This window comes from Bombina bombina, chromosome 1 (genome assembly GCF_027579735.1).
Source record: "Bombina bombina isolate aBomBom1 chromosome 1, aBomBom1.pri, whole genome shotgun sequence".
NCBI classification, from domain to species: Eukaryota; Metazoa; Chordata; class Amphibia; order Anura; family Bombinatoridae; genus Bombina; species Bombina bombina.
Genome location: NC_069499.1, coordinates 795841250 through 795858682, shown reverse-complemented (window position 1 = coordinate 795858682; position 17433 = coordinate 795841250). Strand labels below are relative to the sequence as shown.

Below are 17433 nucleotides of genomic sequence, written 5' to 3'. Positions count from 1 at the left end.
AAAAAGTTGCACAAAACACATCAAAAATACATTACAAAGTATAGTTACACTCAAAATAACACTATCTAATAAAAATTAATACAAAAAAATATTGCACACATATTAACACATAACTATATATGTATATAATCATATACATATATATTTAAGATTGCTGCCATTGCTCTGTTGACAGCATCAGAACGAGGCTCCCATAGGAGCCTATGGAAGCTCACTCATGAGCACAATGCTTCCCAGAAATACGAACGTTAGCGTGCGTTGGTATTACACAGTGGAACACTAATATCGTTTTTTCCCTCTCATGAGCGTAATGCTTCCCAGCAATGCAAACGCAAAGTTGTTTTCGCATTGTTTTCGCTCATGAGAGCGATATTTAGCTTTCCACTTGTAAACTGACCCTCAATATACACATATGTATGTATACATGCACTACTACTGCCACTTCTACTACTGTATATAGCAAGTGATCTTATAGAAACGGAAGTCACTTGCAGGAAGTGGCACTTGGTTACTGGTTAATGTAGTTGAGTTAAATAAGACAGGGAGACGGGGTTAAATGAAGAATCGCAGATAAATGATGTTCATGTACAGGTCATACAATATTTGTTTTTTGTATAATCTGTGATGCAGAATTGTTTGTTTTTTTAACAGCATAACTTTTTTAATACAACAACAAATATAGTTATTGACGGGGCCTATGTGTGGGGTGTATGGTTGATTAGACCATGACTGATGAGTTGTCAAGAGGGAGCCTCAGACCTTCTTTTGCCACGTAATTTGTTACATTTGTTTGTTCATCTCCGTACAGTGTGTGTAGTTTATTTTATTTTTTGTATTTTATTTACTGAAAACCAAAAAAGGAAGTTGGGTGCTTAACAGCACTAAATTACCTAGACTTCCGTACGTCTTGTTAAATGGTGTAAAGAAAAGTATTTTTGTGTGGTCAGTGTTTTGTAACCTAGTTCGTCAGTAATGTGTCAATATCTGTTGCATTTATGTCTGTTTTACATTAACACATGTATATTTTAGTGAGAAAACAAATATTTAAAGGAGCATAAAGCAAAAAGGAAATTGTTTGCAAATAATCAATGCTCAAATGCATAAAGTCAGCTTCTCAGCAGCAATGCACTACTGGGAGCGAGCTGAACACATCTGGTGAGCCAATAAGAATAGAAATTTGTGTGCGTAGCCACCAATCACCAGTTAGCTCTCAGTAGTTCATTGCGGCTCCTGAGCTGAATTTCATGTTTCTTTAACAATACACATGTATTATTTGTTTATTTTATTTTCTGCATGTTATGTTATCACAGTAATATTACTGTTCCCTATTGTAAGGTGTAGATCTGTATAAAGAACATTTTTATCACTAAATTGTATAAGATATATCACATCTAAAAGAGCACCTAATTAAGAGATATAATACTGATATAAATAATATGTTCAAATAGACACCTTATAACAATACACCTTTAGAGAAAAAAAAAATTTCTAACTATATATAATAGAAAAGGATATTATATTAGTAAGCCGTATCTAGGAGATGAAGACACGATACAGATATTCCTTATAGAAAAGGAAAAAGACAGTGCTAATCAAGATGAAATTTTATAACAAAGAGAAAATTCAGGAAGGCAGAAATCTGAATTTGATAAATTTAATTTGATTAAAATAATCACAATTAAAACCAAGTATATATAAGAAATTAGTCTAGCTCACACAGTAAAATACATATAAACACAAGAGCGATACGTGCACTATGTATTTTTATCACATGTACTAATTTCTTTTCTGGGTAGGAATAAACACAATGATTTTTTTTTATATAATATACTCTCTGGTTAATAAATTTGAGTGCAAAGTACTACCACGAGCTTGCAGGAGCATATACCAGCCACTTGTAATAGCTAGTTATTTAATGTCCCTTTAAGGGCCCACGTTAAATTAGAGCTCCACTTGTAATCTATCCCATAATTTAAAAAATTCTGGCAAATACATTGTTTTATATAGATATGTAATACAAAATACACAACTATTTGCAGTATCATTATTTTAAAGTGTGATATTCCTTTTGAGCATACATATTTGAACAAAAATAATAGGAAAAAACTGTAATAGTTCATTGTTCTTTAACCCTCAATAGATTTATAAACTGAAAAACATACTTGTTTTCAGCTTGTTCTGGTGTTTTCCTCTTTCCTCCTACCTCTTTTTAATGTTTCAATTGTTTTCCTTTTTTAAACGGACTGGAAAATCTAATTTTTCTTTCATGTGTCAGATAGAGAATTGAATTTTAAAAAAAGTTTCCATTTTACTTTGTTGAAGAAATATCAAGAGAGGTAGCGTACTAATGTCTGGAGCACTACATGACAGGAAATAGTGCTGCCATATAGTGCTCCGGCTAATGTATAACATTGTTGCAAAACTGCTGCAGACACGTGCACACTCCTGAGCTTACCTTCTTGATTTTCAACAAAGAAAACAAAGAACATTTGATAATAGAATTTGTTTAAAATTGTATGTTCTCTCTAAATTTTGTTTGGGTTTTATGTCCCTGTAACGTTACTATGCTAGGCCTCAGTCTCTCTTGGCAGTCACACCTTTTGAATGTGCACTTGTAGGTAAAGATGACTTTATACAATTAGCAATTTTAAAGGGACATGAAACATAATTTTTTTTCTTTAATGATTTAGATAGAGCATCCAATTTTAAACAACTTTCTAATTTACTTCTATTATCTAATTTGCTTCATTCTCTTGATATTCTTTGCTGAAAAGCATATCTAGATAGGCTCGGTAGCTGCTGATGTGGCTGCACATAGATGCCTTGTGTGATTGGCTCACCCATGTGCATTGCTATTTCTTCAACAAAGGATATCAAAAGAATGAAGCAAATTAGATAATAGAAGTAAATTGGAATGTTGTTTAAAATTGTATTCTCTACCTGAATCATGAAAGAAAAATATTGGGTTTAGTGTCCCTTTAAGTTTTAAACGTCCAAATGACTTAATAGAAAAAAACTAAATTCAACAGCTTGTTGATGTCACCACATCTACCATTTGTAACCTTTTTTTATTTGATAAACCTCTAAACAGAGAGAAAATAATGATGTACTAATTCTCCTTAGGTGAATGCTTCCTAAATCTATTGTTATATATCTGAGACAAATTTTCAGATCTCAAACCTTTAATTAACAGCCCCCAGAATAAGACAGGATGTGGTGAGAGTTTTCTAATTCCTAACGCCTAGATTTAGAGTTTTGTCGGTAACGACCCGCGTAGCTAACGCATGCTTTTTTTTCCCCGCACCTTTTAAATACCGCTTGTATTTAGAGTTCACAGAATGGCTGCGTTAGGCTCCAAAAAGGGAGTGTAGAGCATAATTTACCGCCACTGCAACTCTAAATACCAGCGGTGCTTACGGACGCGGCCAGCTTCAAAAACGTGCTCGTGCACGATTCCCCCATAGAAAACAATGGGGCTGTTTGAGCTGAAAAAAAACCTAACACCTGCAAAAAAGCAGCGTTCAGCTCCTAACGCAGCCCCATTGTTTCCTATGGGGAAACACTTTCTTTGTCTGCACCTAACACTCTAACATGTACCCCGAGTCTAAACACCCCTAACCTTACACGTATTAACCCCTAATCTGCCGCCCCCGCTATCGCTGACACCTGCATATTTTTTTTAACCCCTAATCTGCCGCTCCGTACACCGCCGCCACCTACGTTATCCCTATGTACCCCTAATCTGCTGCCCCTAACACCGCCGACCCCTATATTATATTTATTAACCCCTAATCTGCCGCCCCCAACGTTGTCGCCGCCACCTACCTACACTTATTAAACCCTAATCTGCCGACCGGACCTCACCGCTACTATAATAAAGTTATTAACCCCTAATCCGCCTCACTCCCGCCTCAATAACCCTATAATAAATGGTATTAACCCCTAATCTGCCCTCCCTAACATCGCCGACACCTAACTTCAAGTATTAACCCCTAATCTGCCGACCGGACCTCACCGCTACTCTATTAAATTTATTAACCCCTAAAGCTAAGTCTAACCCTAACACTAACACCCCCCTAAATTAAATATAATTTAAATCTAACTAAATAAATTAACTCTTATTAAATAAATTGTTCCTATTTAAAGCTAAATACTTACCTGTAAAATAAACCCTAATATAGCTACAATATAAATTATAATTATATTGTAGCTATTTTAGGATTAATATTTATTTTACAGGCAACTTTGTATTTATTTTAACCAGGTACAATAGCTATTAAATAGTTAATAACTTTTTAATAGTTACCTAGTTAAAGTAATTACAAAATTACCTGTAAAATAAAGCCTAACCTAAGTTACAATTAAACCTAACACTACACTATCAATAAATTAATTAAATAAAATACCTACAATTATCTACAATTAAACCTAACAATACACTATCAATAAATTAATTAAATACAATACCTACAAATAAATAAAATTAAATAAACTAACTAAAGTACAAAAAATAAAAAAGTACTTAGTTACAAAAAATAAAAAAATATTTACAAACATTAGAAAAATATTACAACAATTTTAAACTAATTACACCTACTCTAAGCCCCCTAATAAAATAACAAAGACCCCCAAAATAAAAAAATGCCCTACCCTATTCTAAAATTAAAATGGAAAAGCTCTTTTACCTTACCAGCCCTGAAAAGGGCCTTTTGTGGGGCATGCCCCAAAGAATTCAGCTCTTTTGCCTGTAAAAAAAAAACATACAATACCCCCCCCAACATTACAACCCACCACCCACAAACCCCTAATCTAACCCAAACCCCCCTTAAATAAACCTAACACTAAGCCCCTGAAGATCTCCCTATCTTGTCTTCACCACACCGGGTTCACCGATCGGTCCAGAAGAGCCTCCGATGTCTTGTTCCAAGCCCAAGCGGGGGGCTGAAGATGTCCATGATCCGGCTGAAGTTTTCATCCAAGCGGGAGCTGAAGAGGTCCATGATCCGACTGAAGTCTTCATCCAAGCGGGAGCTGAAGAGGTCCATGATCCGGCTGAAGTCTTCTATCAAGCGGCATCTTCAATCTTCTTTCTTCCCGATCCATGTTCATCCGCCGACGCAGAACATCCATCTTCACCGACGACTTCCCGACGAATGACGGTTCCTTTAAGGGACGTCATCCAAGATGGCGTCCCTCGAATTCCAATTGGGTGATAAGATTCTATCAGCCAATCGGAATTAAGGTAGGAAAAATCTGATTCAATCAGCCAATCAGATTGAGCTCGCATTCTATTGGCTGATCGGAACAGCCAATAGAATGCGAGCTCAATCTGATTGGCTGATTGGATCAGCCAATCGGATTGAACTTGAATCTGATTGGCTGATTCCATCAGCCAATCAGATTTTTCCTACCTTAATTCCGATTGGCTGATAGAATCCTATCAGCCAATCGAAATTCAAGGGATGCCATCTTGGATGACGTCCCTTAAAGGAACCGTCATTCGTCGGGAAGTCGTCGGTGAAGATGGATGTTCCGTGTTGGCGGGATGAACATGGATCCGGAAGAAAGAAGATTGAAGATGCCGCTTGATAGAAGACTTCAGCCGGATCATGGACCTCTTCAGCTCTCGCTTGGATGAAGACTTCAGCCGGATCATGGATATCTTCAGCCCCCCGCTTGGGCTTGGATCAAGACATCGGAGGCTCTTCTGGACCGATCGGTGAACCCGGTGTGGTGAAGACAAGATAGGGAGATCTTCAGGGGCTTAGTGTTAGGTTTATTTAAGGGGAGTTTGGGTTAGATTAGGGGTATGTGGGTGGTGGGTTGTAATGTTGGGGGGTGGTTGTATGTTTTTTTTTAACAGGCAAAAGAGCTGAATTCTTTGGGGCATGCCCTGCAAAAGGCCCTTTTCAGGGCTGGTAAGGTAAAAGAGCTTTTCTATTTTAATTTTAGAATAGGGTAGGGCATTTTTTTATTTTTGGGGTCTTTGTTATTTTATTAGGGGGCTTAGAGTAGGTGTAATTAGTATATAATATAGGCGGTGTTAGGGGCAGCAGATTAGGGGTACATAGGGATAACGTAGGTGGCGGCGGTGTGCGGTCAGCAGATTAGGGGTTAAAAAATTTTAATAGAGTGGCGGGGATGTGGGGGGGCCTCGGTTTAGGGGTACATAGGTAGTTTATGGGTGTTAGTGTACTTTAGAGCACAGTAGTTAAGAGCTTTATAAACCGGCGTTAGCCCAGAAAGCTCTTAACTACTGACTTTTTTCTGCGGCTGGAGTTTTGTCGTTAGATTTCTAACGCTCACTTCAGCCACTAAATGCCTCTAAATACCAGCGTTAGAAAGATCCCATTGAAAAGATAGGATACGCAAATGGCGTAGGGGGATCTGCGGTATGGAAACTCGCGGCTGCAAAGTGAGTGTTAGACCCTTTCCTGACTGACTCTAAATACTAGCGGTAGCCCAAAACCAGCATTAGGAGCCTCTAACGCTGGTTTTGACGGCTAACGCCAAACTCTAAATCTAGCTGTTTGAAAGCTAACTCCTTCATGGTGTCCTGGAGGGGACATTTCCAGGGACAAAAAATTCCAGTAACATACAATAGGGACTATTGGCAACTATGGATAGGGGCTGCCAAGGGATAGGTAAACCAGGGAGAGGAGGTAGTCGTCCTGCCCTGCCTCACTATATATACAAACATACTCACTGCCTCATACCTCACTATACATACAAACATACTCACTGCCTCATACCTCACTATACATACAAACATACTCACTGCCTCATACCTCACTATACATACAAACATACTCACTGCCTCATACCTCACTATACATACAAACATACTCACTGCCTCATACCTCACTATATATACAAACATACTCACTGCCTCATACCTCACTATATATACAAACATACTCACTGCATCATACCTCACTATATTTACAAACATACTCACTGCCTCATACCTCATTATACATACAAACATACTCACTGCCTCATACCTCACTATACATACAAACATACTCACTGCCTCATACCTCACTATATATACAAACATACTCACTGCCTCATACCTCACTATACATACAAACATACTCACTGCCTCATACCTCACTATATATAAACATACTCACTGCCTTATACCTCACTATACATACAAACATACTCACTGCCTCATACCTTACTATATATACAAACATACTCACTGCCTCATACCTCACTATACATACAAACATACTCACTGCCTCATACCTCACTATATATACAAACATACTCACTGCCTCATACCTCACTATACATACAAACATACTCACTGCCTCATACCTCACTATACATACAAACATACTCACTGCCTCATACCTCACTATATATATACAAACATACTCACTGCCTCATACCTCACTATATATACAAACATACTCACTGCCTCATACCTCACTATACATACAAACATACTCACTGCCTCATACCTCACTATATATACAAACATACTCACTGCCTCATACCTCACTATACATACAAACATACTCACTGCCTCATACCTCACTATACATACAAACATACTCACTGCCTCATACCTCACTATATATACAAACATACTCACTGCCTCATACCTCACTATATATACAAACATACTCACTGCCTCATACCTCAATATACATACAAACATACTCACTGCCTCATACCTCACTATATATACAAACATACTCACTGCCTCATACCTCACTATATATACAAACATACTCACTGCCTCATACCTCACTATACAGTAAGTCAATTTTTTTAATATTAAATGGACATTCCAGCCAAAATTGGAGTCAACATGGATGCATTTCAGTTTTGCCCCAAAGAATTCAGCTCTTTTGCCTGTAAAAAAAAACCATACAATACCACCCCCAACATTACAACCCACCACCCACAAACCCCTAATCTAACCCAAACCCCCCTTAAATAAACCTAACAGTAAGCCCCTGAAGATCTCCCTATCTTGTCTTCACCACACCGGGTTCACCGATCGGTCCAGAAGAGCCTCCGATGTCTTGTTCCAAGCCCAAGCGGGGGGCTGAAGATGTCCATGATCCGGCTGAAGTCTTCATCCAAGCGGGAGCTGAAGAGGTCCATGATCCGACTGAAGTCTTCATCCAAGCGGGAGCTGAAGAGGTCCATGATCCGGCTGAAGTCTTCTATCAAGCGGCATCTTCAATCTTCTTTCTTCCGGATCCATGTTCATCCGCCGACGCAGAACATCCATCTTCACCGACGACTTCCCGACGAATGACGGTTCCTTTAAGGGACGTCATCCAAGATGGCGTCCCTCGAATTCCGATTGGCTGATAAGATTCTATCAGCCAATCGGAATTAAGGTAGGAAAAATCTGATTCAATCAGCCAATCAGATTGAGCTCGCATTCTATTGGCTGATCGGAACAGCCAATAGAATGCAAGCTCAATCTGATTGGCTGATTGGATCAGCCAATCGGATTGAACTTGAATCTGATTGGCTGATTCCATCAGCCAATCAGATTTTTCCTACCTTAATTCCGATTGGCTGATAGAATCCTATCAGCCAATCGAAATTCAAGGGACGCCATCTTGGATGACGTCCCTTAAAGGAACCGTCATTCGTCGGGAAGTCGTCGGTGAAGATGGATGTTCCGCGTCGGCGGGATGAACATGGATCCGGAAGAAAGAAGATTGAAGATGCCGCTTGATAGAAGACTTCAGCCGGATCATGGACCTCTTCAGCTCCCGCTTGGATGAAGACTTCAGCCGGATCATGGATATCTTCAGCCCCCCGCTTGGGCTTGGATCAAGACATCGGAGGCTCTTCTGGACCGATCGGTGAACCCGGTGTGGTGAAGACAAGATAGGGAGATCTTCAGGGGCTTAGTGTTAGGTTTATTTAAGGGGGGTTTGGGTTAGATTAGGGGTATGTGGGTGGTGGGTTGTAATGTTGGGGGGTGGTTGTATGTTTTTTTTTAACAGGCAAAAGAGCTGAATTCTTTGGGGCATGCCCTGCAAAAGGCCCTTTTCAGGGCTGGTAAGGTAAAAGAGCTTTTCTATTTTAATTTTAGAATAGGGTAGGGCATTTTTTTATTTTTGGGGTCTTTGTTATTTTATTAGGGGGCTTAGAGTAGGTGTAATTAATATATAATATAGGCGGTGTTAGGGGCAGCAGATTAGGGGTACATAGGGATAACGTAGGTGGCGGCGGTGTGCGGTCAGCAGATTAGGGGTTAAAATTTTTTAATAGAGTGGCGGCGATGTGGGGGGGCCTCGGTTTAGGGGTACATAGGTAGTTTATGGGTGTTAGTGTACTTTAGAGCACAGTAGTTAAGAGCTTTATAAACCGGCGTTAGCCCAGAAAGCTCTTAACTACTGACTTTTTTCTGCGGCTGGAGTTTTGTCGTTAGATTTCTAACGCTCACTTCAGCCACTAAATACCTCTAAATACAGGCGTTAGAAAGATCCCACTGAAAAGATAGGATACGCAAATGGCGTAGGGGGATCTGCGGTATGGAAACTCGCGGCTGCAAAGTGAGTGTTAGACCCTTTCCTGACTGACTCTAAATACCAGCGGTAGCCCAAAACCAGCATTAGGAGCCTCTAACGCTGGTTTTGACGGCTAACGCCAAACTCTAAATCTAGCTGTTTGAAAGCTAACTCCTTCATGGTGTCCTGGAGGGGACATTTCCAGGGACAAAAAATTCCAGTAACATACAATAGGGACTATTGGCAACTATGGATAGGGGCTGCCAAGGGATAGGTAAACCAGGGAGAGGAGGTAGTCGTCCTGCCCTGCCTCACTATATATACAAACATACTCACTGCCTCATACCTCACTATACATACAAACATACTCACTGCCTCATACCTCACTATATATACAAACATACTTACTGCCTCATACCTCACTATATATACAAACATACTCACTGCCTCATACCTCACTATACATACAAACATACTCACTGCCTCATACCTCACTATATATACAAACATACTCACTGCCTCATACCTCACTATATATACAAACATCCTCACTGCCTCATACCTCACTATACATACAAACATACTCACTGCCTCATACCTCACTATACATACAAACATACTCACTGCCTCATACCTCACTATACATACAAACATACTCACTGCCTCATACCTCACTATACATACAAACATACTCACTGCCTCATACCTCACTATACATACAAACATACTCACTGCCTCATACCTCACTATATATACAAACATATTAACTGCCTCATACCTCACTATACATACAAACATACTCACTGCCTCATACCTCACTATATATACAAACATACTCACTGCCTCATACCTCACTATATATACAAACATACTCACTGCCTCATACCTCACTATATATACAAACATACTCACTGCCTCATACCTCACTATATATACAAACATACTCACTGCCTCATACCTCATTATACATACAAACATACTCACTGCCACATACCTCACTATACATACAAACATACTCACTGCCTCATACCTCACTATATATACAAACATACTCACTGCCTCATACCTCACTATACATACAAACATACTCACTGCCTCATACCTCACTATATATAAACATACTCACTGCCTCATACCTCACTATACATACAAACATACTCACTGCCTCATACCTTACTATATATACAAACATACTCACTGCCTCATACCTTACTATATATACAAACATACTCACTGCCTCATACCTCACTATACATACAAACATACTCACTGCCTCATACCTCACTATACATACAAACATACTCACTGCCTCATACCTCACTATACATACAAACATACTCACTGCCTCATACCTCACTATATATATACAAACATACTCACTGCCTCATACCTCACTATATATACAAACATACTCACTGCCTCATACCTCACTATACATACAAACATACTCACTGCCACATACCTCACTATATATACAAACATACTCACTGCCTCATACCTCACTATACATACAAACATACTCACTGCCTCATACCTCACTATACATACAAACATACTCACTGCCTCATACCTCACTATATATACAAACATACTCACTGCCTCATACCTCACTATATATACAAACATACTCACTGCCTCATACCTCACTATACATACAAACATACTCACTGCCTCATACCTCACTATATATACAAACATACTCACTGCCTCATACCTCACTATATATACAAACATACTCACTGCCTCATACCTCACTATACAGTAAGTCAATTTTTTTAATATTAAATGGACATTCCAGCCAAAATTGGAGTCAACATGGATGCATTTCAGTTTTGAGTAGAAGCATTTTTGTAATATACATGTATTAGCAAAAATGCTTCTAATAAAAGAAATAGCTGTTTTAAAATTGTATTTAAATATACACTGTGCACCAGCATTTTAAACACAGCACTTGCTCAGAGAGCCTAAGGTGTTTGTATAATCTAGTAATGACTCAATGTTTTAATTGCTGACATAATGCATGCCCCACTGGTGCTCTGAGCAGCTGCAGTATTTAAATGCTGGTGCACTGAGAATATTCTAGCTATGCTTCACATGCACGTGCAGAGAAAAATGTTCACACTAAAACAGTGATAAATTTTACTAGAATCATTTTTGTCAATGCTTGTATATTGCAAATATGTTTCTATTCAAAGATGTAATTCATCTATGTGCATTTATATTTTGATCGGAATGTCCCTTTACTTCGTTTTATTTCTAGGTTTCTAAGTTAACCACATTTAGTTTTGTCTTTTCTTGTCTTGAACTTTTAGGTTAAAGATATCTACCTACTGCAAACCACCAGTTGTAGCCATAAATTTGCATTAAAGGTAGATAAAAACAAATTTGAAATGTGCAACCTATACTCTGATCAACAAAAAATACTTATTTCATAAGGACATGATCATCTCCAATTTGCATAGAACCAATTTTGCATTATACACTGATCAGCAAAAATTCTTCTAGTAAGAGTTTTCCCAGGTTTTGTGCGTACGCAACCTCCCAAGCATAAGGCACAGGGCCATGGACATAAGAATATATGGCTTGCTCATACTCCAAGTAGCAGTGGCATCACATCACCGGCGCCGGTGACACAGAGCAGTTATGAGATATGTTTGCACATGCATGTGGCCTACTGCTGTAGTCTAGGTGGGTCACAAAACCTGTGATTGCTCATATTATTTTTTATTTTATTTTTTTTATAAATTAAAGGGATAGTAAACCCCACAATTTTCTTTTATGATTCAGATAGAACATACAATTTAAACAACTTTCCAATTTTATTCTATTATCAAATTTTCTTTCATTCTCTTGTTATCCGACAGCATTGCACTACTGACAGGAAGCTGTAAATATCTAGTCAGCCAATCAGACAAATGTGTGCAGGCACCAATTATCAGCAGCTCCCACTAGTGTATGATATGTGCGTATTCATTTTTAACAAGGGATACTAAGGGAATGAAGCACATTTGAAAATAAAGTGAATTTAAAAGTGTCTTAAAATGACATGCTCTATCTGAATCATGCAAGTTTAATTTTGTCTTTCCTATCCCTTTAATGTACTATAAAAATGTTCATTTTCAAAAGTGCAGCGTGCTTTTAAAATTAGCATATGTCCCTTGAAATCTTGAATCTATTACACATTTTAGAGACGTCCTTCTTGTTTAATCTGTTTGTTTCCACACAGCTTTTTTTCCCAATGAAAAATATTTTGGTACTAACTGATTGGTTTGAATTAGAAGAAATGTAGTCTACAGGTCTGACATATTTTTTCTATAAAGTTCTCATTGAGTTAAGTTTCTGTAAGATTGTGGTTTCCTTCCGTATTCACAGGTCCTCTTCATCTCTCACTGCTGCAACTTTCGACGCAAGATCTGAATTTTGTGCAAGTCACATGACCCTGCTTCCTGTCATTTCTCACCCTTTTGAAGTGAATCACAAGCTTTAGTTAGTAAAGGGATCATACATTATTGTATTTCTCCATACGGAACCCAAAAAATAACACAAATGTTACGCAGAAAGCCTTCCAATGCATCCGACAAGGAGAAGGACCCTAATCATAAAAAGAAGGTAAGATCCTAATGTTTTGGGCACAAGTTGTGATTTGAGAATTTATTACAACTAAGTGATACATTTTCACTTAGACACAAAGGAACCAACAGTGTCACAGTTCTGTATTTTATGTTTAATACCCAGTGAGATCAATCTCTCCTATGGAGACTTCCATAATCTAGTAATTCAGCCCTTGGTGATTGGAGAGATCTTATTTGAGAATTGTCTGAATTCTTAGAGGATTCACTGAGATGCTGCTTTGTATTCTATGACATTCTGTAGACCAGTTTTACATGTTTCTTTTGAATCACAAATTAATTTTCCACAACAATTGTATTTCAGATGGGGGAGGATTTAGTATTTATTAAAATGATGTATGTATCTGTCTTTATATACCAGTTGTGTGCTCCAAATGTGGAGAGAGAGGGGAGTGGTGCGACACATAGGAGAGAAATCACAGTAAATGCACAGGAATATGGTTTATCTAACACAATAATAGCAATCATTAACTTAAAAATATATCAAACAAATGTTATAAAACATGCAGGAAATTGTTTACTACTTAACTTGCTATTTCATTGAGATGCAGGTAAATGAGCAATGCTTGTTCTAATTTATTCTGAAGTAGTACAGAATTGTATTTAAAGGAACATACATGCCAAATTAAACTTTCATAATTCAGATAAGATTTTAATTTACTTATTTGATCAAATGTTCTCTGGGTATTCTCTATTGAAACTTAATGCTTTCCATGAGAGCATACCTAGGTAGACACAGGGGTTTGCTTATCTGAATCAAGAAACTTTAATTTCAACATCCATGAACTATTAACAGCAACTTTTTCAATTTAGTGTAACATTTTACTTTTACTTAGCACTTCACACAAACCTATTTTTTATTTAGAGGCTTAGAAAAGCTTTGCATGAAACAGAATTAGGTTCAGCTCTTTTAAGGGTCATAATTGGACATTCATGATTTAGACAGAACATCCAATTTTAAACAACTTTTAAATTGACTTCTATTATTTAATTTGCTTCCTTCTCTTGTTATCCTTTGATGAAAAGTTTATCTAGGTCAGCTCAGGAGCAGCAAAGAACCTAGGTTCTAACTGCTAATTGGTGGCTGCATATATATATATATATATATATATATATATATATATATATATATACCAATTGTCATTGTCTCACCCATGTGTTCAGTTAGAAACCAGTAGTGCATTGCTGTTCCTTCAACAAATGATACCAAGAGAATGAAAAAAATTGATAATAGAAGTAAAGTTGTTTAAAATTGTATGTTCTACCTAAATCATGAAATATTTTTGGGGGGTTTTATGTCCCTTTAAGGTGTGAGAGCATCTGAACCTCCTCTTGTTATCATTATACTCTGCATTAGAGGCAGAGGCCAGTAGAGCAACTTTGTAAATACAGCATGAAAATGTTTTAAAAGGAAACAACTATTATTTACCTCATACACTGATGTTTCCTTAAAACAGTTTTTTTTATTTACTCATTTAAAGGGACAGTCTACGCCCAAATTGTTATTGTTTAAAAAGATAGATAATCCCTTTATTTACCATTCTCCAGTTTTGCATAACCAACGCTGTTATAGAAATATACTTTTTACTTCTTCTGTGATTACCTTGTATCTAAGCCTCTGCAGACTGCCACCTTATCTCAGTACTTTTGACAGGCATGCAGTTTAGCCAACCAGTGCAGACCTAGGTTAAGCTTTTCAAAAATACCACCAAGGTAACAAAGCAAATTTGATGATAAAAGTAAATTGGAAAGTTGTTTAAAATTACATGCCCTTTCTGAATCATGAAAGTTTGATTTTAACTAGACTGTCCCTTTAAGTCATAAATCAATGTTGTCCATTGATCAATGTTGTAGAGCAGAAACAACACACTAATTCTGCAAAAGGATTAAGCACATACATAAGTACCACTCACATACCTCCCTAATAGGGTTGCCACCTCGGCTATGTTTTCCTGGACATTTATGGGTTACACATGGTGCATGATGTGCAGAGAAGAACATAGATAGTGTTGTTTAGCAGCACTATGTGTTGTAAAGGCCCAACGCATGTTATTCTCTACACACCCTGCAGCATGTTTAACTCATAACCATCCTGGAAAACATGGCTGAAGGGGCAACCCTACTCCCAAAATCTCCTGAGCATGAACCCCAAAAATTTTCATTTATGATTCATATGGAGAATACAATTTTAAACAAAATTCCATTCTATTATCTTATTTGCTTCATTCTTTAGATATCTGTTGTTGCAGAAATAGCAATGTACATGGTTAAGCCAATAACACGAGGCATCTATGAGCAGCCACCAATCAGCAGCTCATGAGCCTATTTAGATATGCTTCTTCAACAAAAATTGCATGCTCTTTCTGAATCATAAAAGGAAAAAAATGGGTTTCACATCCCTTTAAATTCAGTGTCAAGATGAGCAGTGCAAAAATTTGCATGCTGTAATGAATTCGAGCATGACATTTTTGTGCTGCAAAGCTCATTTAAGAAGAAAAAAAATTGTATTTCTTACTCTACCCTTATAAATAGGCTTTATGTAATTGTCTATTAAAATTTAAAGGGACACTAAACCCAAATTTTTTCTTTAATGATTCAGACAGAGCATGCAATTTTAAGCAACTTTCTAATTTACTCATACTAACAATTTTTCTTTGTTCCCTTGCTATCTTTATTTGAAAAAGAAGGCATCTAAGCTAAGGAACCAGCAAATTTTTGGACAGCACTTGTTTATTGGTAATATAATACAATCTAAGGGGGCGCTTGTAAAAGAGTAAAACTGCTTAATATTTGGCAGTATACAGTATGTCTGATACAATGTATAATATACAAATAACCATATCAAGTATACATACAGATTTTACAAAGAAATGTCCTAAGTGAACAAAATATACTTCTTGGCTATAGGAGAATCCTCCTTAAAATAAGTTTTCATATGTTGGCTGCCTCCTCCTCACCGATTGATCCGGGTTAAAGCTGTAGAATATAAAGAAGAACAGAGGGGCGCCTCATGTGCAAGATCATCAAACACAAATATGAACTTGATGTAATATAGGCCAAATGGGTACTCACATATTAATAGAGCACACTAATGTGCTAGTAGGTGTAGGCTGTAGAATTATCGGGTGTAACAGCTCACCCACAGCAGGGATTTTCAGTGCACTGCAATGGATATAAAGCATAGATAGAAGGCACTACATGTGCAGATCAATCAGAGTATAGCCATATATTTTTCTAATGTCAAATGGGTACTCACATATTCACCAAGCACACAAATGTGCTGGTATATGCAGACTGTCAGATTTTTAGCAGGTGTGTCAGCTCACCCCACTGTGGTTCTCCCAATGAGCAGGATCCAGGAAAGTACCAATAATGGTACTCCAATAGGAACTCAATAATTACAGGCAGGTAAGGTCTTTCCACTCAATTTGGATTTTTGTAAATATGGTATTTATTAAAAAGGTTTAAAAACAAATACATACGTGGAATAAGGGTATCCAAATGTCCCCCTATACATGCAACGCGTTTCTCGGCGCTATAAGACCATTTCCTCAGGCATAGTACACACCTTACCAATACACCTGCTTTATATAGCTCCTACCTAACTCAAATGAACCATATCCTCCATTTTAGGGGGGGTGTTCTCTAATTGATTAGTTGCATACACCTGCATATTCAGGCTCTACTCTTAGATTCTACCCATATGACCATTAAAGCTGTATGCCCTATCTTACATCACATATATGGAGCAGCAATCTTAATAAGCAACATCTATCCTATACCCACAAATGGTAACATAGAAAATAAATATACATTTCATTATACATCTCTAAAATAACAGATATATATATATACATGTCATTTTACATTGCATCTCATCAGTCTCATCAGTGATGATTTTCACAGTTACCCATTTGATATAATACACATTTTTTTGTCTCACAATGATTTACATTCCATCTTTCATTGAATACATTCTTATCTCACAAATATCTTCACTCTGTCTTACAATAATTGATGATGTCTTATATTTTTATAAATCCTTCCCATCTATATATAAGACTCAATACATAGATATAGGGGGTGTAATATTTTTTTCTTGGTGTTTATAAAGACGATTGGCATGTCAATCTACTTTTCCCATCTGTTGTTATTATTTTTATTAATGTTTTCCACGGTCATTTTTGCGGAAAAAAAGCCCCTTAGCTATCTTATCTACGTGAATCCTACCTTTATTGTTTTATTTAGTTGCGCTGTGTAAAATGTTCTAATTATGTGTCCATTTTCGTCAGTGCAAGGTGTTGAAAGTA

At 37.4% G+C, this 17433-nt stretch overlaps 1 protein-coding gene across 1 annotated transcript in view; it reads left to right on the top strand.

Moving 5' to 3' along the window:
- Positions 1–541: 541 nt before the first annotated feature.
- The window catches only part of SASH3 (SAM and SH3 domain containing 3), a 120027-nt gene continuing 103135 nt past the window's right edge, over positions 542–17433 (top strand). The window contains exons 1-2 of the mRNA XM_053699357.1: positions 542–591; positions 12867–13103. Of these exons, the coding sequence (XP_053555332.1) occupies positions 13041–13103 (63 nt within the window). The 5' untranslated portion in view covers positions 542–591; positions 12867–13040. The remainder of the gene's footprint in view (positions 592–12866; positions 13104–17433) is intronic.